The sequence below is a fragment of the Callithrix jacchus genome, chromosome 20 (assembly GCF_049354715.1).
Source record: "Callithrix jacchus isolate 240 chromosome 20, calJac240_pri, whole genome shotgun sequence".
NCBI classification, from domain to species: Eukaryota; Metazoa; Chordata; class Mammalia; order Primates; family Cebidae; genus Callithrix; species Callithrix jacchus.
In genome coordinates, this window is record NC_133521.1 from 30,159,453 (window position 1) to 30,185,170 (window position 25,718).

General features: G+C 39.8%; 1 protein-coding gene across 1 annotated transcript in view; it reads left to right on the forward strand.

The window, feature by feature from the left end:
- AP1G1 (adaptor related protein complex 1 subunit gamma 1) overlaps positions 1-21,477 on the forward strand; it is a 76,290-nt gene extending 54,813 nt beyond the window's left edge. The window contains exons 14-23 of the mRNA XM_035282635.3: positions 156-278; positions 509-598; positions 1,755-1,882; positions 3,734-3,838; positions 4,513-4,654; positions 4,852-4,978; positions 10,892-10,999; positions 11,130-11,290; positions 15,333-15,431; positions 17,283-21,477. Coding sequence (XP_035138526.1) covers positions 156-278; positions 509-598; positions 1,755-1,882; positions 3,734-3,838; positions 4,513-4,654; positions 4,852-4,978; positions 10,892-10,999; positions 11,130-11,290; positions 15,333-15,431; positions 17,283-17,384 — 1,185 coding nt within the window. The 3' untranslated portion in view covers positions 17,385-21,477. The remainder of the gene's footprint in view (positions 1-155; positions 279-508; positions 599-1,754; positions 1,883-3,733; positions 3,839-4,512; positions 4,655-4,851; positions 4,979-10,891; positions 11,000-11,129; positions 11,291-15,332; positions 15,432-17,282) is intronic.
- Positions 21,478-25,718: the final 4,241 nt, after the last annotated feature.

Here is a 25,718-nt window from a genome sequence, read left to right on the forward strand (position 1 = left end):
GAGCCAAGATTGCGCTACTGCATCCTAGCCTGGGTGACAGAGCGTTACTCTGTCTCAAAAAAAGAAAAATAAAACTCACAGTAATAATAATAGCTAACACTTGTTATCATCATTGCTGTGTGTTTCTCGGGGTAATTGTCTGCATTTCCTTTCAGGCAGGAAGTTATGTTCGTGATGATGCAGTCCCCAATTTAATTCAGTTAATAACTAATAGTGTGGAGATGCATGCCTATACTGTCCAGCGCCTGTACAAAGCAATTCTTGGTGATTATTCTCAAGTAAGTACTTCATTTAGCTTTCTATTTTAGGGGGTAATTTTAACCCCAATTTTTCTGGTATGTCTTCTTTTTTTTTTTTTCCTCCTTCTACCTCCCCTTTGGTATGTCTTTATTTTTGACACTCTAGATAAGTACAGTTTTGATCTTTATTTTGAGATGATCTATGATTTACATTAAATGTCTCTGGAAGAATTGAAGTCCTTGACAAATGTTAACTTTTCTTTTGACAGCAACCTTTGGTACAAGTGGCTGCATGGTGTATAGGTGAATATGGTGATCTTCTTGTATCTGGCCAGTGTGAAGAGGAAGAGCCTATTCAGGTACAACCTTGTCACTCTTGGTTAAGTGGGGGAAAACAGTGGTTTTGGTTATAGTTGAGTAGTGTTTAATGGGGAGTTTGAGGTTGATTCTTGAAAACTTTTTAGGCCAGGTGTGGTGGCTCATGCCTGTAATCCTAGCACTTTGGGAGGCTGAGATGGGAGCATTGCTTGAGCCCAGGAGTTTGAGACCATCCTGGGCAACATGGTAAAACTCTGTCTCTGCAAAAAACACAAATATTAGCCGAGTATGGTGGCGTCTGCTTGTAGTCCCATGTACTCAGGAGTGAGACCCTGTCTCTTAAAAAAAATACTCAACTTTTTAAAGAAGCAAAGTAGAATTATATTGGAAAACCTGCCATTTTTCAAGATGGAACTCATTGAGCCATTGTGAGTTTTTTTTTTCTTTCTTCCTTTTCTTTTTCTTTTTTGAGACAGAGTCTTACTCTTGACATCCAAGCTGGAGTACAGTGGCAAGATCACAACTCACTGCAGCCTCGATCTCCTGGGCTCAAGCGATCTTCCCACATCAGCTCCTGAGTAGCAGGGACTATAGGCATGCACCACCGTGCCTAATTTATTCTACTTTTTGTAGAGACAGAGTTTCACCATATTGCCCCGGCTGGTCTTGAACCCCTGGAGTCAAGCAGTCTGCCTCCCTTGGCCTCTGAAAGTGTTGGGATTATTAACAGGCATGAGCTACTGTGTGCTGGCCCCACTGTGAGATTTTAAAACCACTTTAGGCCCTACTCCCTGTCCTAGTGGACTGAATTATTTCTCTTACCCTCTGGCTGATAAGAAATGAGAAACGTATCCATGTTCTTATTTGTACATAAAAGGACTGGCTTTAAAAGGGAAAATTGTGGCAACAACACATGAACTCTCTGTATGTTTTTCTTTTCTTCTTCTGTTTCTGTCACTTAAAGCTGTAATATTGCCTTTCAGCCCCAATTGTCATTTTTCTCTTTTTACCTCCCTCCCACCTGTTCTGGTTGATAGAACAGCTTGGACAGTTACCCTCGCAAAGCACAGGTTGGGTTAGAGGCTTTTGTAATGGTAGGAGTGGCTTTCGGGCCACATCCCCTGACTTGATAACTGATTTAGATGCATAATCATGCTATACATTCTTCATGGTCTTCTTTTTTCTGCTTCTCCTCAGGTAACAGAGGATGAAGTATTGGATATTTTAGAAAGTGTCCTAATCTCTAATATGTCCACCTCTGTGACACGAGGTTATGCCCTCACTGCCATTATGAAGCTTTCTACTCGATTCACTTGTACTGTAAAGTGAGTATTAAAGAAACAGGGTGAGCAGGTTGTTTTGTAATTTTAAAAAACTTGTTAATGAAAATTCAAGCATAGACAAAAGTAGAGAAAATAATAACATGGATTTGCATTTACTTATTTCCCTACAGTCACAGTGATCAATTCATGGTTAATCTTTATTCATCTGCACTTTGTTTCTTCTCATTCTTTTTTTTTTTTTTTTTTGAGACAGTCATGCTCTGTCACCCAGGCTGGAGTGCAGTGGCACGATCGTGGCTTATTGCAACCTCCACCTCCTGGGTTCAAGCAATTCTCTGCCTCAGCCTCCCAAGTAGCTGGGATTACAGGTGCCTGCCCCCATGCCTGACTAATTTTTGTATTTTTAGTAGAGACAGGGTTTCACTATGTTGGCTAGGCTAGTCTTGAATTCCTGATTTTGTGATCCACCTGCCTTGGCCTCCCAAAGCGCTGCGATTACAGACAAGAGCCACTATGCCCAGTTCCTTCCTCTCATTCTTTTACTCCACTGTGGATTATTTTGAAGCAAAAAGTTTTGGGGTTTTGTTTGTTTGTTTGTTGAGACAGGGTCTTGCTCTCTTACCCAGGATGGAGTGTAGTGGTACCGTCATAGCTTACTCCTGAAGTAAGTAAGCTATGTAAGCCCAACCGTGAACTCCTGGGCTTAAGGAATCTTCCTGTCTCAGCCTCCAAATAGCTGGGACTATAAGTGCATGCCACCATGCTTGGCTAATTTTAAAATTTGTTTTTTGTAGAGAAAGTGTTTTGTTTGTTGCCCAGTCTAGTCTTGAACTCCTGGGCTCAAGCGATCCTCCTGCTCTGGCTTCCCAAAGTGTAGGAATTATAGATGTGAGCCACTGCACCTGGCCTAAAAGTTATCTTTTTAGAATGAGATTTCTAATGCTTTTTTTTTTAAAGTTGAGAATCTAGTTTCCCACACAAAGGTTTTGGTTTATTTGTATTTTATATTTTATTTTATTTTGTTTTATGACGGAGTCTTGCTCTGTTGTCCAGGCTGGAGTTTAGTGACTGCTCACTGCAACTTCCACCTCCCAGGTTCAAGCAATTCTCCTGCCTCAGCCTCCCGAGTATTTGGGATTATAGGGTCGTGCCACCACACCTGGCTAATTTTTGTATTTTTAGTAGAAATGGGGTTTCACCATGTTAACTAGACTGGTCTCAAACTCCTGATCGCATGATCCAGCTAAGGTTTTGGTTTAATATATTTTGAATGTCTTAATAGGAATAAAATCATGAATGTTTTGGTGATTCAATATTTTAATTCTCCTCTTTTCTATTTTGAATGAGTAGATTCTCAGGTTAGTTTCCCACCCAAGCATATTTAAGGCAAACTTAGTTTTCACAGTCTTTCTACTTCACTTTTAAATGTGAAGTCTTAGAAAAAATGATACTGAATTACTTTTAAAATTGTGACTGGAAGAATTTGGGGTCAACATTTTGATGCTATGGCCCTTTTATAGGAGATTAAAAATTCTTTTAAAATAAGAGTGAACCATATAAATTTCTTCTGTGGCAAAGTAATAGTTGGTACTTTTGTCTAGCACATTTTAGTAGTGGCATATATATGTATTTTTTCTGCAACATCATTGCTACAAAATGGGAGTGGCATATTTAACAGACAAAAATCTAGAGTTACAATGAGAATAGTATCATGTGAAATGTCAGATAAATGGATGAAGGTAAAGTATTTTGTTTTTGGAAAATTATATGAATTAGGAAAAAATGAGTATTTCAGGATTTTAAGCAGAAAACTCTGGCTTATTAAACATTCTCTCTATTTATTTGTGAATTTTCTTTTGGGTATTTGATATTGTTTGTCATTTTATCTCATAGCCGAATTAAGAAAGTGGTTTCTATCTATGGAAGCAGCATTGATGTGGAACTCCAGCAGAGGGCAGTAGAATATAATGCACTTTTCAAGAAATACGACCACATGAGGTGAGCGAAAGAAGCTAAGCAATGTGTCTATCTCTTAGCATCCTGAATAAAGTGTCATGGTAATCCATAAAGAAGATTCATTCCTTGAGCTTTATTAATTGGTCTTCATATCCCTATTTAGTTATAATTGCTTGGCTGCTTCTGTTTTGTCCATCTTCTATACTGTCTAGTCTCTAAAGAAATAAATTGACTCTCTTCTTTCATTCTGCCTCCAACTCTTACCATTTTTTTTGGTATGGAAAGTTTGCTTTATTTTCTATTTTATTTAGTTAAGAAGTGGGAGTTGTATTTTTTTCAAGACAAATAATTTCATTCAGATTCCATTATTGTTACATTTTGGTGTTTGTCATCATTTTTCCTTCTATTAGGTAGTATCTTTTTGACTGTTAGTACATATGGGTTTACCTTTCTTTCATCTCAGTCTCTCTACCAGTGAAATATATGCTTTGGGATTTAGGGGGACAGTCGGTTTATTCAAGATTTTTTTGTCTGCCCTTAATCCAGCCAGGAATTTAGGTCATGTATTCTTATAATCTACCTTCTATTTTAGTGTATGTGTTGGTTGGGGAGGGGAGATGGATCTCCATGTTTGGGCCAACATAGTTAATGGTGATTATTTTGGGTAGGGAATCTAGGTTAACTGCCTAGAATTTAACCACTTCAGATTCTTCTAGGTCTGCCCTACTTGAGAGAATGCCTGTCATGGAAAAAGTGACCACAAATGGCCCTACTGAGATTGTGCAGACAAATGGAGAGACAGAACCAGCTCCACTGGAGACCAAACCGCCACCCTCTGGGCCACAGCCCACCAGCCAGGTAGCCAGCCTTTCACTTGGTCATCTGGGGCATCTTATGATTTTGCAGTCCCTTATAGCTTATCTCTTAGCTGAATCCCTTTAATGTTCTTGGATTGGTTGATGATTTTCTTCCTTATTTTTACATATTGAAAGAGCTTCGCATTATGTGTAAACTAGACAAATAATGATGAACTGAGCTGTTGTTACCTTGTTTAGGCCAATGATTTATTGGATTTGTTGGGAGGAAATGACATAACACCTGTTATTCCAACTGCACCTACAAGCAAACCATCTTCTGCTGGTGGAGAACTTCTTGATTTGCTGGGAGACATAAACCTTACAGGTGAGGCCAATCTGGAGCTATTTAATGTCTGGGAAAAGATAGGGGAGGCCTTGGGGCAAAACTCAACTGAATCCAGACTTTTCAGCATGTGAATCATTTAAAGATGGGAGAGGCTACATGAGAAGCAACAATCAAATCTTCACAATATCTGGATTATAAGCTGTCATGCTAATGCTGTAAAGATAATTTATAGGGATTTCTTAAAGGCTAACTTTTAATTTTGGGTGAATAAATTATTCACAGTGTTTTAAGATAGAAACTACTTACACTTTCAGGCTCAAAAAATATATCCCATATCACCTTTACTTTAATTAGTGTCCCAAGATATGACTTCTTCTTGGTTCCTTTCCACTCATGGTTAGTTTTCAATAGCTGTGGCCATTTGTGGAGAGATGTTAACCTACTATCTACCTTTTATCTTCCTTCCCTTCTATACTTTCTGTAATTAAAGCAATTGAAGGAACAGTTGCTCATAATATTCAAACATTTCATTTGGGAATATTTTTTTCTTCTGTTCATATATACTAGTCATTTGTAATTGACATGTTCAGCAATATGATAAACCTGAGTCCAGTACAATCTCTTTTCGTTCTTTTTTTTTTTGAGACGGAGTTTCTCTCGTTACCCAGGCTGGAGTGCAATGGCGCGATCTCACCTCACCACAACCTCCGCCTCCTGGGTTCAGGCAATTCTCCTGCCTCAGCCTCCTGAGTAGCTGTTTTTTTTTTTTTGAGACAAAGTCTCACTGTCACCCAGACTGGAGTGCAGTGACACAATCTTGGCTCAGTACGACCTCCGCTGCCTGGGTTCAGGTGCTTCTCCTGCCTCAGCCTCCCAAGTAGCTGGGATTACAGCCACCGTGTCTGGCTAGTTTTTATAGTTTTAGTAGAGATGGGGTTTTACCATCTTGGCCATGCTGATCTTGAACTCCTGATCCATCTCAACCTCTCAAAGTGCTGAGATTATAGGTGTGGGCCACCACGCCTGACCTACAGCTTCTAAATTACAGTGTCAAGTATAGCTGAAAGGTTAAAATGTCATCTTTTTTTATTTTTGAGATAGTCTTACTCTGTTGCCCAGGCTGGAGTGCAGTGGCAAAATCTTAGCTAACTTCATTCTCTGCCTCCCAGATTCAAGCGAGTCTCCTGCCTCAACCTCCTGAGTAGCTGGAATTACAGGGGCATGCCGCCACGCTCAGCTAATTTTTTGTGTTTTTAGTAGAGATGGGGTTTTGCCATCTGTAAAAGGATAATGTAAAGTTAAAGCACACATGACCTTGAGTAAAAAATAGACATAGGGTAAGAAATTGGATGGTCAGCTAAGCTTGTTCCCACAGGCTGATTTTTTTTTTCTCCTAATACAGAACAGCCACAGAGTATAGGATTTATGTCTGTGCCTTAACAAAATTTTAAAATGTTTCTTGTCATGTACTTTTGAATTATTTACAAATAGTCAATTTGAAATCTTCAAATGCCAAAGCTATATTGGATGACTGGCAAAGAAAAAGCAACCCCATAGTTAAACCATAGTATATACTTCACCTAACATGTTAGTATTTCCATGTTAGCATATAGTCTTCATAATCATAATTTTACATGACTAATACTTTATCAACAAGTTTGCACTGTTGTTTACTCAGTTCCTTAATATTAGGTATTCTGAGTTGTCAATTTTTGTTTGTTTGTTTGTTTGTTTGTTTTTTTAAATGGAATCTGGTTCTGTTGTCCAGGCTGGAGTGTAGCGGCATGATCTCGTCTCCTGGCAGCCTCTGTCTCCTGGGTTCAAGTGATTCTCCTACCTCAGCCTCCCAAGTAGCTGGGTTACAGGTGTGTCCCACCACACCTGGCTAATTTTCATATTTTTTTAAGTTGAGATGGGGTTTCACCATGTTGGGCAGGCTGATCTTGAATTCCTGACCTCAAGTGATCTGCTCACCTTGGCTTCCCAAAGTGCTGGGATTACAGGCATTAGCTACTACTCCTGGCCAGTATGGGATATTTTTGTTTCTAGATTTTTCTTACCTACTGGCTTCAACAAATATTACATCAATTTGTTCTTATTTTAGATTAATTTCTTAGACTAAGTGACTTAGTCTTTCTGAATGTGGTTATAATTAGGATGATTAATACTTACTCCATAGGGTATTAGTGAGACCCATTAATCTATTGAGTACATGACACATAGTAGGCACTTGGTAAATATTATTTACCTTTTCCTCAATTTATGTGTTTCTCTGTCATAAGCATTGTATATTATCATTTTTAAAAGTCCTAGTGGGTGAAAATTTGGTCCTATTTTATTTTAGTATTATTTTGAAATTTTGTACTCCCTTCTGCCAGGCTTGGGCAGCAGGGAGGGGCCCTATTATTTTTTGATCGCAGGGAATGTTTAATATTTATCCACATATCTGTATTATAGAGGGGTTTCCTTTTCTGAACATTCTTATATCCTTAACTCATTTATTGTGGAGTCTTGTCTTTCATTCTTTTTTGTTTTCCTAGTATTGTATGTTAAAGCAAAATGGTAAAATGTCAAAAATGTCTAGGTTTTCTTTCTTTATTCATAATGTGTTTTGAAGATTTTTTCCATTTTTTTATATTGATTTTCAACATTTTTAATTTAAAAATTTTAAATTTATCATTACAGTTTACCCTATTATGTCGAAAATTAAGTCAGTAGAAATTCAGAAATAGATTTAGCCTGTGAATTTAAAGGGTTTGGAGCAATGAGTTTCTGTTGTTCCCCTAAACTACCTTGCTATACTTTTACAGGATTAAAAAAAAAGGTAAAATTTGGGGGAGTTGGGGACCTATATGCTGCCTGTGTATGTTGAGTAGCCTCTGATTTTCCCGGAGACCACATTTCTAAAATAGTTTTAAAAATGGGAATTGCGGGAAATTTTCTCAATTAGATTTTTTTAGACTAGGAGAACTATATGAATGTTTCTTTGTCTACTTCATTGGTAATCTGCTGGACTACACAAATGGTGGTTGCATTTATTTTAGCTTCTTGTGCTTTGCTTGGCCTCTGTATTTCTGCTTTCTTTGCTAATTTTTAGTGTGTTATTTACTTTTTTATTTTTTAACAGAGTCTCGCTCTGTCAACCAGGCTGGAGTTCAGTGGCGTGATCTTGGCTCACTGCAACCTCAGCCTCCTGGGTTCAAGCGATTTTCCTGCCTTAGCCTCCTGAGTAGCTGGGACTACAGGTGCGTGCCATCACGCCCAGCTAAGTTTTGTATTTTTAGTAGAGACTGGGTTTCGCCATGTTGGCCAGGCCAATCGCTAACTCCTGACCTCAGGTGATCCACCTGCCTTGGCCTCCCAAAATGCCAGGATTACAGGCATGAGCCACCACACCTGCCTGCCATTTACTTTTCTAGTGTTCTTTAGTATCTTTTTTCCCTTCACTTTTGCTGTCATACTCTTAAAAAAAATTTAATAAAGATATTCTAGCCTTCCTTTATTTCATTTTGTTGATTCTTTTTTAAATGGCATATTTTCAGTTAATTTCGTAAGTAGTTTGAAGTCTATTTAAATATAAAATACTTTTTTTTTTTAAATGGAGTTTCGCTCTTGTTACCCAGGCTGGAGTGCAGTGGCACAATCTCAGCTTACTGTAACCTCCGCCTCCCAGATTCAAGTGATTCTCCTGCCTCAGCCTCCTGAATAGCTGGGATTACAGGCATGCACCACCACACATGGCTAATGTTGTATTTTTAGTAGAGATGGGGTTTCTCCTTGTGGTTAGGCTGGTCTTGAACTCTGGACCTCCAGTGATCCTCCCACCTCGGCCTCCCAGAGTGCTGGGATTACAGGCGTGAGCCACTGCACCCGGCCTAAAATACATTCTTTTAATTTTGCTGAATTTTCTTATTATTTTTCTTAGAATATTGATTTCCCTCTTACTGAATTATCTTCTATTGTATCATTGTCAAATTGTTCTTGTTTGGAAAGATTAAATAAAAATGGTAATCTATTTCTTTTTCCCACCCTATTTTGTACCACCCCTTGTGGGGGTGGGGGTGTGTGTGTGTGTTAAAATTTTGTTTTACAGCATTTAACATATGCAATTTTTTTTATTTTGAGATGGAGTCTTACTCTGTTCCCCAGGCTGTAGTGCAGTGGCGAGATCTCAGCTCACTGCAACCTCCACTTCCCAGGTTCAAGGGATTCTCCTGCCTCAGCCTCCTGAATAGCTTGGATTACAGGCACACACCACCGTGCCCAGCTAATTTTTGTATTCTTAGTAGAGATGGGGTCTCATCATGTTGGCAAACTCCTGACCTCAGGTGATCTGCCTGCCGTGGCCTCCCAAAGTGCTGGGATTACAGGCATGAGCCACCGTGCCTAGCCAACATCTACAAAATTTAATGAATGTTTTGATCTACCTAGTTTGTAAAAGTATGAAGAGGGTTGATGTCCTCTGTGTATTTCCCTCTTATCCCATTTCTTTTTTATTCCAGAGGTAGCTACTGTCTATCCTAAAGTGATGTTTAACATTGTTGTTTGCCATTCCTGTGCATTTCCTGATACAGTATTTAGTATTGTTTTGCCAGTTTTTACCTTTTTAGACATGGCATCCAACTTAACGTGGTTTTTTTTTTTTTTGGTACCGTTTTTTGCTAAATACTGTAATTGTGAGAATGAATTATAAAATATCCATGTTAAGTGTATTTCTAGTTAATTCACTTTTTACTGTTGCACATGTGTAGTATTTTAGTTTTTCAACATATCACAGTTTACTTATTCATTATCAAGATGGCAGACATTTTGGTTGTTTCCAGTATTTCACCATTAGAAGTATTCCTGCTATGAATGCTTTTGGATGTATCTCCCAGTGTACACATGCAAAGATTAATTAAAAGCATCTTTAAGAAGGGTAATGGTTCTCAACTGGGGAAGATTTTGCCTTCCAGAGGTTGGCAGTGTCTGAAAATATTTCTGGTTGTCCCAACTGGGAGGATACTGCCATGTAATGCATAAAAGCCCAGGGATGCCATTTAATATCCTGCAATAAACAAGGCAGCCCCCTACAACAAAGAATTAGGAAGCCTAAAAGCTATTGCTTTCAAGATTGAGAAACCTCACTTTAAGCATATACTGATGTTCAACCCAACTGTTGCCAGATTACTCTCTAGATTGGTTGTACCTAGTTTATATTCCTAGAGTGGAACTTAAAAGTTCCTGTTGTTCATGTTCTTGCCAACATCTGGAATTATCAGACATTGAAATTTTCATCGTTCTGATAGACATTAAGTAGTATATTGCTATAATTTTAAATTCCAGTTCTGTCATTACTGGTAATATTGAGCATCTTTTTATAAGATTCCCTTTTCATTCAGGTTTCCTCTTCTTTGACTTGCTTGTTTATGTATCTTGACACTTTTAAGTTGGGTTAGCTATTTCTTATTGATTTATAGATGACAGTTATCATTTGGATACTTTTCTATTCATTACTGTATAGCAAACATTTTCTCCTGTCTGTGGGCTCTCTTTACTTTTTTTTTTTTCGACAGGGTCTCGCTCTGTCTCCCAGACTGGAGTACAGTGGTGCAATCACAGCTCATTGTAGCCTCAACTTTCTAGGCTTCAGTGATCCTCCCACCACAGTTTCTCAAGTAGCTGGGACTACAGGTGAATGCCACCATGCCTGGCTAATTTTTATTTTTTGTAGAGACAGGGTCTTGTCATGTTTTGCTCAGGCTATACTTTCTCTTACGGTATTTTTTAATGAACAGAAGTTGCTCATTTTAAAGTACTTGAGTGTTTAGATCTTTCTCTTTGTGGTCCATGTTTTTGCATCTTGTTTAAGGAATCTTCTTAACCTGAGATCAGAGTAATTTTCCCTATAATTTCTTAATAAACTTTGTCATGCTGTCTAAGGTTGACTTTCCATTGGAATATTTCCTTTAGGTGCTCCAGCTGCTGCTCCTGCCCCTGCCTCAGTCCCACAGATATCCCAGCCCCCTTTCTTGTTGGATGGACTTTCATCACAGCCTCTCTTCAATGATATTGCTGCAGGTACGATGACTGTTGTTACCATCATTACATGGAGCACTGAGTAATAGAGGCGGTTATTAAGAAAAAGAAGTAATAATTCTGCAAGCATTAGGCTGACTACAATAAGACTTATCTTCCTGTACTTTCTCAGGCATCCCCTCCATCACAGCATACAGTAAGAATGGCTTGAAGATAGAATTCACCTTTGAACGGTCAAATACCAACCCCAGTGTAACAGTGATAACGATACAGGCCTCTAACAGCACAGAGCTAGACATGACGGACTTTGTTTTCCAAGCTGCAGTACCAAAGGTACTACAAGGTCTTTACCTTTTTCCTTTGATTAAAGATTGGCTGATTTCTTTATCATGTGTTTGGTAAAGAATACGTTTTAATGTTTAGAGATTAAATTTGCAGATTTAACTCTAACAATAATGTAACATGGTTCATTGAAGCATATCATTTTTAGTGAATAATTTTTGCTAGGTTACAAGTATTCTGATGGTTAGTATTGTAGGATAAAGAAAAACAATTCTAATAGTGAGAGCAAGGTGGTCAGTTAATATTCTGGGCATTGAGGATAGGTTAGGCTTTAGTAATACAGTTTAAAGACCTAAAAACACAAAATCTGGCATAGTATTAAAGTAGGTTGAGAAACTGTCTATTTTGTATTATCTTCTAGTCATCAGAGCAGAATTGAAATTTTTTGTCTTTTGATATATAAGTGAGAGAAACATTCCTCCCTCATTAACATCCAATTTATTATAGCTAATGGTAACTGTTTTTGTTAATGAAGGTTTGGTTTATACCAAATTTTAGTTAAAGGATATTTATGTTTGTTTTTGAGTAATGTAAAGTCTTGGGGCTGGGTACAGTGGCTCATGACTATAATTCCACAACTTTGGGAGGCTGAGGCAGGCAGATCACTTGAGGTCAGGAGTTCAAGAACTTGGCCAATGTGGTGCGACTCCTGTCCCTATTAAAAGTACAAAAAAAATTAGCCAGGCGTGGTGGCAGGTGCCTGTAATCCCAACTACTCGGGAGGCTGAAACAGGAGAATCACTTGAACCCAGAAGGCTGAGGATGCATTGAGCTGCAGTTCCAGCCTGGGTGGCAGTGAGACTCCATTTCAAGAAATAGTAAATAAAAGTTCTGAATAAAGAAAAGTTTAGAATGAGGAATGGGTAGTTTCTCTAAAAAAGATGAGATAGTAAGTATTAGGTTGCTATCTGGTTTTTATTGCCACTCACTTCTCTTACAGTGCAGAAATAGCTGTAGATGACATGTAAATGAATGAACATAGTTTGTTCCAATAAAATGTTATTTGTAAAATCAGATGTTGGGCCATTCTTGGCCAATGGGCCATAGTTTGCCAACCACTGATTTAGGCTAAGCTAACCTAATCTTGGCAGTGGCATGTGAAATATGGCATTTAGACATTCAGACAACACACTTTTGGAAATTGAGTATATTTTCTTTATTTGTGGGTACTGCTGACTTTATAATCTTTTTTTAATTTTTTCTTCATCCTCTTGACTCTCATGCAACCTTCTTTCCTTACACTTTGTAGGAGCCACAGTAATTTAGATGTTTAAGAAGCAGTTGGCTGGACACGGTGGCTCACATCTGTAATTCCAGTAATTGGGGAGGCCGAAGCTGGTGTATCGCTTGAGCTCAGGAGTTTGAGACTAGCCTGGGCAACATGGTGAAACCCCATTCTACCAAAAATACAAAAAATTAGCTAGACGTGATTGTGTATGCCTGTGATTCCAGTTACTCAGGAGGCTGAGGTGGAGGAATCGCTTGAGCCCTGGAGGTGGAAGTTGCAGTGAGCAAGATCATGCCACTGCACTCTAGCCTGGGTGACAGAATGAGACCCTGTCCTTAAAAAAAAAAAAGAAAAAAAAAGGGAGCTGTAGTGTCAAGTGGTGAAGACCACTAATGAACTCTAGAGCCATTCTGTTTGGATTTCAATACTAGTTGTATGATATGAAGAAAGTTACTTAGTCTCTATGTGTCAGTGTCTTCATTTGCAAAGAGGAATGATGATAATGATAGCTACTTCCTAAGGTTGCTTAAAGGAATAAGCAGATTTTTTGAATTAGGCACTGTTTGAAGTACTTTTCCTCTGTTCAGTGCTCAGTATGTTTAGTTTCTGCAACTTAGGTTTTATACTTGTTACTCTAGGCTGCTGCTCTATCGACGTATCACCTCTGCTGTTAAAGACCTTGTTTTTGGTGGTGTACTGTACAGTGCAGCATGATGATGTATTTTCAACTTTAAAATGTCATATTTTATAGGTTCTGCATATTATTTTTGTGTTTTAATATTTCTGAAATTGGGGTACATTTTATTTTACTTATTTTTTTTAAGACAGAGTTTTGCTCTTGTTGCCCAGGCTGGAGTGCAATGGTATGATATCAGTTCACCGCAGCCTCTGCCTCCTGGGTTCAAGTGATTCTCCTGCCACAGCCTCCTGAGTAGATGGGATTACAGGCATGTGCCACCACGCCTGGCTAATTTTGCATTTTTAGTAGAGATGGGGTTTCTCCATGTTGGTCAGGCTGATTTTGAACTCCTGACCTCAGGTGATCTGCCCACCTTGGCCTCCCAAAGTGCTGGGATTACAGGTGTGAGCCACCCAGCCCTGTGGGGTAAATTTTAAAATTGATATCTTGTCATAGTCTAATGGATTGCATGTTTTCTATCTCAGTGGTACATGAAATAATGGTGTGAATTACAATTGATGGTATCTTACATTTAATGAAATATAGTAGTAATGAATAATATTTTAGCTTAACATAATTTAGTCAGGCGCGGTGGCTCACACCTATAATCCCAGCACTTTGGGAGGCTGAGGCGGGTGGATCACGAGGTCAAAATATCGAGACCATCCCTGTCAACAAGGTAAAACCCCATCTCTACTAAAAATAGAAAAATTAGCTGGGCATGGTGGTGTGCGCCTGTAGTCCCAGCTACTCAGGAGGCTGAGGCAGGAGAATTGCTTGAACCCAGAAGGCAGAGGTTGCGGTGAGCTGAGATCGTGCCATTGCACTCCAGTCTGGATAACAACAGCGAAACTCCATCTCAAAAACAAAACAAAACAAAAAAAACATAATTTAATGTGGCAGTAGAATTATGGATAAGACTACACACACACACATACACACACACACACACACACATGCACACACACACATACACACACACACACGTTTTCTTTTTTGAAATGGGGTCTCACTCTTGTCCAGGCTGGAGTGCAGCAGTGTGATCTTGGCTCACTGCAACCTCTGCCTCCTGAGGTAAAGCAAATCTCTTGCCTCAGCCTCATGAGTAGCTAGGATTACAGGCATGCGCCCACACTCTCAGCTAATTTTTTTGTATTTATACTAGAGATGAGATTTCACCATGTTGGCCAGACTAGTCTAGAACTCCTGATCTCAGGTGATCTGCCTGCCTCAGCCTCCCAAAGTGCTAGGATTACCATGCCCAGATCCCCAGTGTAATCTATCTGTGCACTGAGAGTGAATCTCACTCTTTTAACTTTTGGCCATAGAAAAGACTAGCGTATTTCTCTTGCTTTTAAATATTTTAGAAGTCTAATCTACTTTTAGCAAAGATTTCCAAATTATAGAGTAGCTACATAGTACAATATGGTTTACCTAGCTTGCTCTTTATAGCACTTTCGTCTCTTATTTCTATAAACAAGCAAATAAACCCTACCAGCATTCAACAAATTATGGTGTTTGGCTTATCTAGGTCTTTTGCTGTAGAGGCTGGTTCTGGAAGTCTTTCTTTTACTTCTTTGTCATGTGGAGAGAAGGCCTAGAGACATTCTAGATCATGCAGGCTTTAAAAAACAAAAGTTCAAGTCTCTGGGCCCCAGTTGTCCAGTCACACAAAAAAAGCCCAAAAAAAAAAGCATAGAAGCTTATAGTTGGTGACCAATATGTTGGTTTGCTATTTTTGGAAAGCTTTTCTTTTGGTTTCTTTTGGGCTGTTTTTTAAGTCAAGCACCTATATTTTACTTGCATAGTTAATCAGTTACTATTAAGTGAAGTTGCCAGAATAAGAATTGGTCAGCTTTTGAAAAGAGGTAGGCTAAAATTCCTTCTGCCAGAGAGTGTGGTTTATTGTTGGTTGTCATGATCCAAGAACTGAACAGTGGGTTTTTATAAATACCACACAGTGAGTCAGCTCACATGCTATGAATTCCTGATGTTAGAAAACAAGTAGTAGGCAGAACTTAGTAGTGAAATCTTACTTGACATCTGGGTGTCTAAATGTTTTTTGATATCTCTGACCTAGCATTGCCTGTTTGTTTTTCTGAAGAGTGCCCTTTGTTCCCCCCTAGACATTCCAGCTGCAGCTTTTGTCTCCTAGCAGCAGCATTGTCCCAGCATTTAACACGGGGACCATCACACAAGTCATTAAAGTTCTGAACCCTCAGAAGGTGAGTAGTGCATTTGTAGCCAATATCTGAGCTGAAGTGTAAGCATATTTCCTGAAATAAATTTCTGCTTTGTTTCTTTAGATTTTTCTGACTTGTAGTTAGAGATCAATGAAAATGCCTGATCTTTCTTGATCTTTTGTAAACAACAAATGGACCCTAGAGACATCAGGTGGTTTAGTGGCATCTTATTAAAATGCAGCTTCAAAAAAAGCTAGATTAATGGTCTAGTTTTGCGGGGCAGGGGAGAAGCTTAGACATTTTGATTTATATACAAGTTGAAAACTGAGGTAAGAGCATTTGCTGAAACCAAATACCTATATTTACTGCTGCAGTTATTAAGTATGAATAGCAAAAGTGGAGGCATTTTAAATGAAGCAGCCAAATGAAAAATAGCCTTAGAAACTGAAATTAAGCAGGCCGGGCGTGGTGGCTCAAGCCTGTAATCCCAGTACTTTGGGAGGCCAAGGTGAGTAGATCACGAGGTCAAGAGATCGAGACCATCCTGGTCAACATGGTGAAACCCCGTCTCTACTAAAAATACAAAAAATTAGCTGGGCATGGTGGCGCAGGCCTGTAATCCCAGCTGCTCAGGAGGCTGAGGCAGGAGAATTGCCTGAACCCAGGAGGCGGAGGTTGTGGTGAGCCGAGATCGCGCCATTGCACTCCAGCCTGGGTAACAAGAGCGAAACTCTGTCTCAAAAAAAAAAAAAAGAAACTGAAATTAAGCAATATTTTTATTATATCTTAAAAAAAAAAAAAAAACTCACCTTAATGGTAATCAGTTGGTTTTCAGAGAGTTTTGGAAAATGGTTCAGAGCATTTCTTTAACAGAGCACTACTAGTTGCTAATAAATACCAGTATGCTTTCCTCCTCTTGTAACACTTGATTTTCCTCTGCTATTCACTGTATTTTGAGCATCTGCCTCTATAGTACAAGCACAAATTCCTTTGGCCATCTCATACAGAGAGTAAAAAATTTCTTAATGCATTTGTATTTGAAATCTGCCACATCAAGTAAAAGGTACCCAGTTGAGTTATCTTAAAACTACTGCTGTTACCTATGAGTTAACTCATTTTTAACAAATTTTATGCCTTATAAACGAAAGTTTATATTCACATTTACTGTAGGTTTTTCGGACACAGCAACAGTATATCTGAATGTAGAGCACATAATGAGTATAGGTTCACCTCATTTTATAAGATACTTCAATACAAGATTTGAATCTTTTTGAAAAGGACTCAGCAAATGTTACTAGGAAAATGCTCCATGGTACGGTGGCTCACACCTGTAATCTCAGCAGTTTGGGAGGCCGAGGCGGGTGGATCATGAGGTCAGGAGTTCAAGACCAGCCTGGTCAACATGGTGAAACCCCGTCTCTACTAAAAATGCAAAAATCAGCCGGGTGTGGTGGCGGGTGCCTGTAATCCCAGCTACTCAGGAGGCTGAGGCAGGAGACTCATTTGAAGCCGGAGGCGGAGGTTGCAGTGAGATGAGATCGTGTCACTGCACTCCAGCCTGGACAATAAGAGCAAAACTATGTTAAAAAAAAAAAAAGAGAGAAAGAAAAGAAAATGCTCCCAAGGAGTTCTGATCTTTTTAATGCAGTTCAAGGATTAAAGCCAACCACATGTTCTGGAGATGCGCTTTCTCTACTTGGAGCCATGATGTTGTTAGCCTCTTGGCTCAAGCCTAGAGTACTAGGTGTTTTTTTTTTGTTGTTGTGTCATTCTTAATAGTTTTGCTTTAAAGTAAGTTTTGACCTCTAAGATTAAAAGTCTTATTTGTGGACTGGACAGATTCTGGAGATTTTATTTCAATATATAATTTGCATTTCTTTTTTCCTCTTACAGCAACAGCTGCGAATGCGGATCAAGCTCACATATAATCACAAGGGCTCAGCAATGCAAGATCTAGCAGAGGTGAACAACTTTCCCCCTCAGTCCTGGCAATGAGGGTTTGGCACCATTTTCATTCTTATCCCACTCAATCAAAGGAACTCTGGGAAGGAGGTTGTGATTGCTGGCAAGTCCCCCCCAACTGTACCACGGGCATGAGGAGCTGAAGAGAACTGCTGAGGAGGATTTTCCTAAAGTTACTGCTGACCTTGAAGCATTGTTAAAGACTAATGTCCTCTCCTCCATTGTTGAGGCTGGCTGCTTCTGGAGGCTACTTTGCACTCTTCCTCTTCTTTTCCTTTTTCCGCACTTCTCCACCCCTCCCACATTTACAGCCAGAATCAACATTCCCTGGGCCCCTGAGGAAATAAGCAGCTGGTCTAGAGGAGAGGACTGCAATCCATGGTGAAAAAACACTCACTTTGTCTCTGCAGCAAAGAGTTGCCCCTTCTTTCTACTGTTGTTTCTCTGTGGACTGGGCAAGGTGGGGTATTTATTCCTCACTAGCTGGGTTACCATCTTCAGGCGCTTTTCACATCTGGCATTCAGAATGGAAATGTAACAATGGACATTAGGGAGCCCTGCCTTTTTCTACTGGTTCCCCCAATGTTTGAAAGAGGCATTAGGCCCCCGGTAGCCTTTTCTGTGCATTGCTGTATACACACAGACAAACACATGTATGTATGTTTGTTATCAAGAGCTGGTCAGACCTTGTGAGTTTATTTGTAAACACTGGACAGATGGAGTTAAAAAGAGCTTTTGTTGAGATTTGGCATGAAGGATATGGTGCTCTATTTGTAATAGAAACTTCCAAGGCTCTTCCAGCTCCCCTTTCTCTCCATTCTCTAGCTGTAGTCATGAATAGTCTCCATGATTTTCAAAATTGATTCCCCTTAAAGTGCAAAATGGTCACCTTCTAAAAGATATATTCAGTTATTAATGACCCTATTCCCACCACAAATTTTAAAGTGCTCCTAAGCCCATAACTTGCCTGTTTGAAATACGGTAATGGGTGGAAAGAGGAGTTCACCAGTTTTAAAGATCAGACTCTGTATCAAAAGTACCTTTGCCCTTAGGAAGAGGGAGTATCAAACTCATCTTGGAGCATATTGGAGTCATCTTACCTGTTACTCCAAACCTCCCTTTTTATTTCCTGAGCCTGGCTTGGACCTTGGCATTCCATTTGAATTCCTTCTAACTGGAACATTTTGTGTTGTATCTGTAACACTGGCACTGAAATAAAGACCACACGGTTAAAGAAATCTTTCCTATATTGTACTTTATGGTGTTGGAGTGAAGCCTTGTAGCTTCCTTGCCCCCATGTCAGAGGAAGTCTTAGGGACACCATAGGGTATGAACAGCCTTTCCTTAGTTTAAGAAATTGGTCTCTTTTAAGAGGCAAATCTCATGAGTATCCACATCAAAGACTTTAGCTTTTTAAACTAGTGAGAGTGCCAAGTGCTTTTTAGAAAGGACCCATGTGTTATCAAATTTTGAAATTGAGTTGCTGGAATGAAGTAGAGGTGATTCTCTCTGTGGTACATGTTGAATGTACTATGTACGTTCAAGTAGTCAGGTGCCATGTCTGATATACCGAAGAAGAAAAAAAGTGAGGCCCACCTTGCTCTTACAATGTTTGTAATTGTTACTGTATTGAATACAGTATAATGACTACTACAGCTTCAATCTTAAACCTGGAAACAAGTATCCGTTTTTTCCCCTTCATTTCACCAAGCCTTTACTTAAAATCTTCAGTGTCTTGTCAAATCTAGCTCTGTATCAGATGCTGGACTATTCCTAACATTTGACAGACTGGAGTTGAACTAAAGGCTCCACAGGGGAAAGTTTTTGGTCTTATTAGTATGTGTGAGTAAGATCTGCTAAAACTTACTCCACTGGGTAAATGGTTGATCGAGTCAAGAACGGGATATTATTTCCTGCATAGTTTTCAGTAAAGTAAGTGTGGACTAGTGCATATTTCAGACAACTGCTCTGCCTGTGTGCAATGAAAAATAGCCTTTAAGGGTTTCTTTGCAGACTGATTTCATTGGATGGATACTTAATGCTGTGAAACATGATAGGATTAACATAATGTTGGTGGATTTCTTGAATAGAATTTGTCTTAACATTCCTCTTTGTGTAGAGGCTTTATTTTCTCTCTTATATGTGTAGCTAATCAGCTCAGGTTTTTTAATTTGAACTGGGTTGAATCTCTGAGGAAATCTGTTCAAGACCATGCTATAAGACAGTGTCAGATAATGCAGCTGGGAAGGGTCTACGCTGCTGACAGAGCATTTCCTTGGGTGATCATAGTTTTGTGGTAGAGTTTATGATCATTCATAGCTTTGTCTAGGAGTGAAATATCATGGCCTTAACACAAAGGGTGCTGCGTAGAATATGAATTGATTTCAGAATCAGAACACAAGCACCATACTGAAGGACTAGCAGCCAAATAACTGCCTAGGATACTGATGGTCGTGAAGACTGTTTCAAATGATTGGATCTTTGAAAGCTTCAGTGTGCCTTAGTTTCTAGGATCAGAATTAGTTTTCCTCTCACTTGGCCTTGCAGCTAAAAGGAGGCATTTTTCAATTTCTGTGAATACTTGCACATTTCAGTAATTCCTTTCCCAAGTATAACCACTCAAGAGGGAGCAAATTTGGATGGATTTACAACTTCAGAGGCATTGTGTGGAAAGAGCAATTTCCAAGGCTGTTTTGATAACCCTGGGGTGATAAGCAGTAAGCCCTCACATACTTACTTGGACACTTTGACATGCTCTCTTGTACCTCATTATTTCCCTCTTCAAGAGTCGATTTTATTCTAGTCTCTGCCCCATCCCAGGGAATCCTGAAGGAGAATTAATTCATTTAAGTAATCTCAAAAAACTGTAGGAAGGGTGTTCTCCCCGAGAAGCTTCTCTTACAGTGCTTTGGTGCTGTTACCTTGAGGTGGTTTGGACAGTCATGGAAGTTTTAGGCTCTGTATAGTGATCAGCCATTAATTTTAAGGTCTTTCTCATTTAAAGAAACATTCCTCAGTGTAACATTTGGGAGGGGATTCTTTTCCTCTTGCTAGTTTAAAGGCGTGATTCGTACTCCTTGTTTGTCCCATTCATATATGAAAATAGACTTTTAAAACTGTCTGACACTAATGGTTTATATAACATGCTTCCCTTTTTTTTTTTTTTAATGTCCTAGAAGAGATTGGAAGTTAGGGAGTACTGCTTTTGAGGTTCAACTTCATTATCTTCTGCATTGGAAAATATTTGGGTCATGAGAACTAGGGGAAAGGAGTTTGAATGTGTATATTTTTTTCCAGAGAATGTATTTTAACCACAGTGTCCTAAACTGAGAAAGCTAGAGAGGAAAAAGTGGGTGTTCACGAACTTTGTGGTTGGGAGAGTGGTTTTACATGTCTGTGTATTCATGACTGGGAGTGGGGAGGATCATTGAAGAGAGAATTGCACAGGAAGTCCTGAAGTTTAAAACACTTTTGACCAGCTCGGGCTTGGGAGAGTGGGGCTGCTTGTAGAACTGGAATTGAGTAACTTTTTCAAGCAATATCAGTGAGTGGGTCCCATCGACAGGGTTCCAGGACCTGGAACACTTTAACAGAAGGAAATGCTGAAGCAGCTTGCACAGTTGCTTTACAAACTTCCAAGAGGCTGATTCTGGCTTCAAGATGAACATTGGAGTTGGTTTTTTGTTTTTGTTTTTTTTTTCCTCAAAGAACCTGCGGTTGCTCTTTGTGTGTTTTGTTTTCGTTTTTTATTTGGAAGCCCCATGGGAAGGAGCTTCTGAACTCTTTCCTTTATGAACTCCCACTGTGTTCCTCTAAAGTCCCTTTTCTTTCATAGTGTTGTAAGTTACATTTTCATTATGCCCATCACATCTTCTTTACTGTAAAAATATTAAAAAGCTGTTTCCAAGTGGGACAGCTAATGAAGCTCTAATTATTGCAGACATATTTTTGAGATGTAAAAAAGAATTTAAAATTAAATGATAAGTCTTAGAGGCGAGTGAGGAATAAAATGGATGTAAACATTTACATGGGATGCATTAGAATTCTGCTGTGTGTATTGTCTTTTGGTTGAAACAAATTATGAACAGTGACTAATAATAAAAAGTCAATACTCAATGATTTAAAATTTGCTTCCTTGCTTCTTACAAGTGAATTAGAAGACTTAGATGAATTCTTATTCCGGAGGTTGAGCTAAACTGACCCATTAGTATTCCTTTTACACATAAGTCTCACCAAGAGAGGAATTTGAATAACTTAAAAACTTGTGGCCAGGCATGGTGGCTCATGCCTGTAATCCCAGCACTTTGAGAGGCTGAGGCGGGCAGATCACAAGGTCAAAAGATAGAGACCATCCTGGCCAACATAGTGAAACCTTGTCTCTCCTAAAAATACAAAAATTAGCTGGGCATGGTGGCGTACCCCTGTAGTCCCAGCCACTTGAGAGGGCAGGAGAATCGCTTAAACCTGGGAGGTGGAGGTTGCAGTGAGCCGAGATCATGCCACTGCACTCTGACCTGATGACAGAGTGAGACTCCCTCTCAAAAAAAATAAAAATAGACCAGGCGCAGTGGCTCACGCCTGTAATCACAGCACTCCGGGAGGCCGAGGCAGGCGGATCATGAGGTCAAGAGATAGAGACCATCCTGGCCAACATGGTGAAACCCCGTGTCTACTAAAAAATACAAAAATTAGCTGGGCGTGGTGGTGCACAACTGTAGTCCCAGCTACTTGGGAGGCCAAGGCAAGAGCATTGCTTGAACCCAGGAGGCAGAGGTTGCAGTGAGCTGAGCTCATGCCACTGCACTCCAGCCTGGCGCCTGGCGACAAAGCAAGACTCTGCCTAAAAAAATAAAAAACAACTTGTGTTGGCCGGGCATGGTGGCACATGCCTGTAATCCCAGCTACTCTGGAGGCTGAGAGGGCAGGAGAATCGCTTGAACCTGGGACGTGGAGGTTGTGGTGAGTCAAGATGAGCGAAACTCCATCTCAGAACAACAAAAAAAACCTTGCGTTATAGACAGTGAAAAAGTCTTAAGTGCAATTGAATATTTTAACTATAACATGATTAATTTTATGCTTAGTCTTCTACAGAGGTGAATTCTCAAGGCAGAGAAATCAAGGTGAAATGTATATTAAGAATGGTTATGGGTTTTATTTATAAGCTGCTTTTTGTGAATTATTCAAGTGTATCTGTGACTGGGCAGAGGAAGTCTTGACCAGTCAAAAATAAGTTATATTTCATGGTCTATTTTATATGAACTGTGTATTTTATATATATAAATTTTTATAGAGATGTGGTCTTGCTATGTTGCCTAGGCTGGTCTTGAACTCTTGGCTTCAAGCAATCCTCCCGCCTCAGCCTCCCAAATCACAGCACTCTGGGAGGCCGAGGCAGGTGGATCATGAGGTCAAGAGATAGAGACCATCCTGGCCAACATGGTGAAACCCCGTGTCTACTAAAAAATACAAAAATTAGCTGGGCGTGGTGGCGCCCAACTGGGATTGTTTGGGGATTGTAATCCCAAAGTGCTGGGATTATAGGCATGAGCCACCACACCTGGCTTGTGAACTCGTTTTATGTTTTGTTTTTTTTTTGAGACAGAGTCTTCCTTTGTCATCTAGCTGCAGTGCAGTGGTGTGTTCACTGATCACTGCAGCCCTGACCTCCTGGGTTCAAGCAATCCTCTCACCTCAGCCTTTGTAGTAGCTGGGACTGTTGGTGTGTACCACCACGCCTGGCTAATTTTTGTATTTTTTTTCCTTCGATAGAGACAGGGTCTCATTATGTTGCCCAAGCTGGTCTTGAACTCCTGGGCTCAAATGATCCACTAGCCTCAGCCTCCCAAAGTTCTGGGATTACAGCTGTTAGTCACCGTGTTTGGTTGTCAACTCTTTTTTTTTCGGAGGTTGGAAGCTTTAGGTTTTCTGTTACTCTGATGATCCCTGACAGTCCCTTGATTGAGAAGGGGGAGGAAGGGAAAGGGTGTAGGCCCTAGCAGTTATCTAATTTATGCAGAAGTGTCCTTTGGTACTGTTTGATAAGCAACATTTCTATAATCTTATCTATGACTTAGTTAAAATTCGTAGTTGTTTCTAGTAGTAAATTTTGTTGGCACCTTCATGTACTATAATTAGATGAAAATATAAAAGCTACAATAGTTTAGCTAGTAATAGACATTTATTTAATAATACAACAAATAGTATTCAAATTTGAATTTCAATTCAGAAGCACCAAATTAATTTTTATCACTTGTAAGCGTTTTCTATCCTACATTCTCTCCCCAGTTCAGTTGTCTCCATATTTGGAAAATATCAAAATGTTTACAGAAAAAAATTTCTCCAAACTTTGAAGCTAGGTAAATACTGCCTGTTTATTTGGAACCAAAATTAGGAATATCCAAATATGCCCAACCTATTGGTATAATAAATAACAAGGGATTTAGGCCTGAAGATGACTTTGTGGATCATTGAAGGAGTGGGAACTAAATATAAATAAGTAAATAAAAGTCTTTTATGGTTCCTCTACCAACATCTGATAGACATGAGCTTTCCTTCTCCAGACTTCCCATTATGTAGGGAAAATCTGGAAAAGCTTCTGGCATACAGAATGTGTGTGCATATGTACATACCAGAGAGCTGGAGAGGGGAAGCACAGCTGCTATAGGAAGGAGACAGAAAGGAGAGATCCTGATGACTTCTCTGTCTCTTGGCTTGATCTAAACAGTGATTTTTGTAATGATGAACCTGCAGTGAGGGCAGATAGATTTTCGCACGAAAAAAAAAAAATCCCAGAGGAATTTATTTTTAGGGTTAGTCTCAGCTGTTTACCATTTCCAGAAACTGTAGTTACATAACCCTTGGCATACACAATGCACACTGCCTTGAACTGGGGGAGAACATCAATATGTGACCTTTGAAACAAAGTATAAAATGTTAATGGCACTCCGATGATTTGAAAAAAATCAACTGGTTGTCACTTCTGAATTGGATCTTAAATCGTGGGAACCATTAAAGGTAGGTACATCAAAAATTAGCCACTGAAACTTTTGGATGGATTTTTTTTGTTTGTTTTCCTTTTTGAAAGAGGGACTACTGTTGCCAGAATGAAGAAGTAGTAAATAGCAATGTTTAGCCCATTATCCCATTAATTAAACAACTACTCACCACTGCGGTTCCCCAGCATGAACTTAAACTTTAGTTCTGGAACAAGATCTTGCCCTTTTGTGTAATCAGTCAATAAAGAGCTTCTACGCATGAAATCTGGAAAAAGTAATGTGTGTAATACCTCAAGAAATAGGCTCTTAACGGCTAGGCGTGGTGGCTCACACCTGTAATCCCAGCACTTTGGGAGGCTGAAGTGAGCAGATGGCTTGAGCTCAGGAGTTCAGGACCAGCTTGGGCAACCTGGTGAAACCCCATCTCTACAAAAAATGCAAAAATTAGCCAGGTGTAGGTGCCACTCGCCTGTGGGTGTTCCCAGCTCCTGGGAAGCTGAAGTGGGAGGATCACCTGAGACCATGGAGGTTGAAGCTGCAGTGAGCCATGATTGTGCCCAGTCTGAGCAACAAAGCAAGACTGTCTAAAAAAAAAAAAAAAGTTTGAGACAGAGTCTCCCTCTGTCACCCAGAATGGAGTGCAGTGGTGTGATCTCAGCTCACTACAACCTCTACCTCCCGGGTTCAGGTAATTCTCCTGCCTCAGTCTCCTGAGTAGCTGGGACTACAGGCTTATGCCACCATGCCTCGCTAATTTTTGTATTTTTTTTTTTTTAGATGGAGTTACGCTCTTGTTACCCAGGCTGGAATGCAATGGCGCGATCTCAGCTCACCGCAACCTCCGCCTCCTGGGTTCAGGCAATTCTGCCTCAGCCTCCCGAGTAGCTGGGATTACACGCGCCACCATGCCCAGCTAATTTTTTGTAATTTTTAGTAGAGATGGGGTTTCACCATGTTGACCAGGATGGTCTTGATCTCTTGACCTCGTGATCCACCCGCCTCGGCCTCCCAAAGTGCTGGGATTACAGGCTTGAGCCACCACCGCACCCGGCCTAATTTTTGTATTTTTAGTAGACATGGGGTTTTGCCATGTTGGCCAGGCTGGGCTTGAACTCCTGACCTCAGGTGATCTGCCCATCTTGGCCTCCCAAAGTGCTGCGATTACAGGTGTGAGCCACTGTGGCCAGCCAGAAACTCTTGTTCTAAACCACATTTTTTTCTTATCACTGCTTGTCTGCCCTTCGTCAAATTTGCTTGTCTCCATATTGGTGGCTATTCTTTATATACTAGTTTTCTTGTTGGGAAAAATTACCCAGTAAGCACTGAAATGGGAATCCAACCATTTTGAGTGCTTTTCTTGAAAATAATTTCT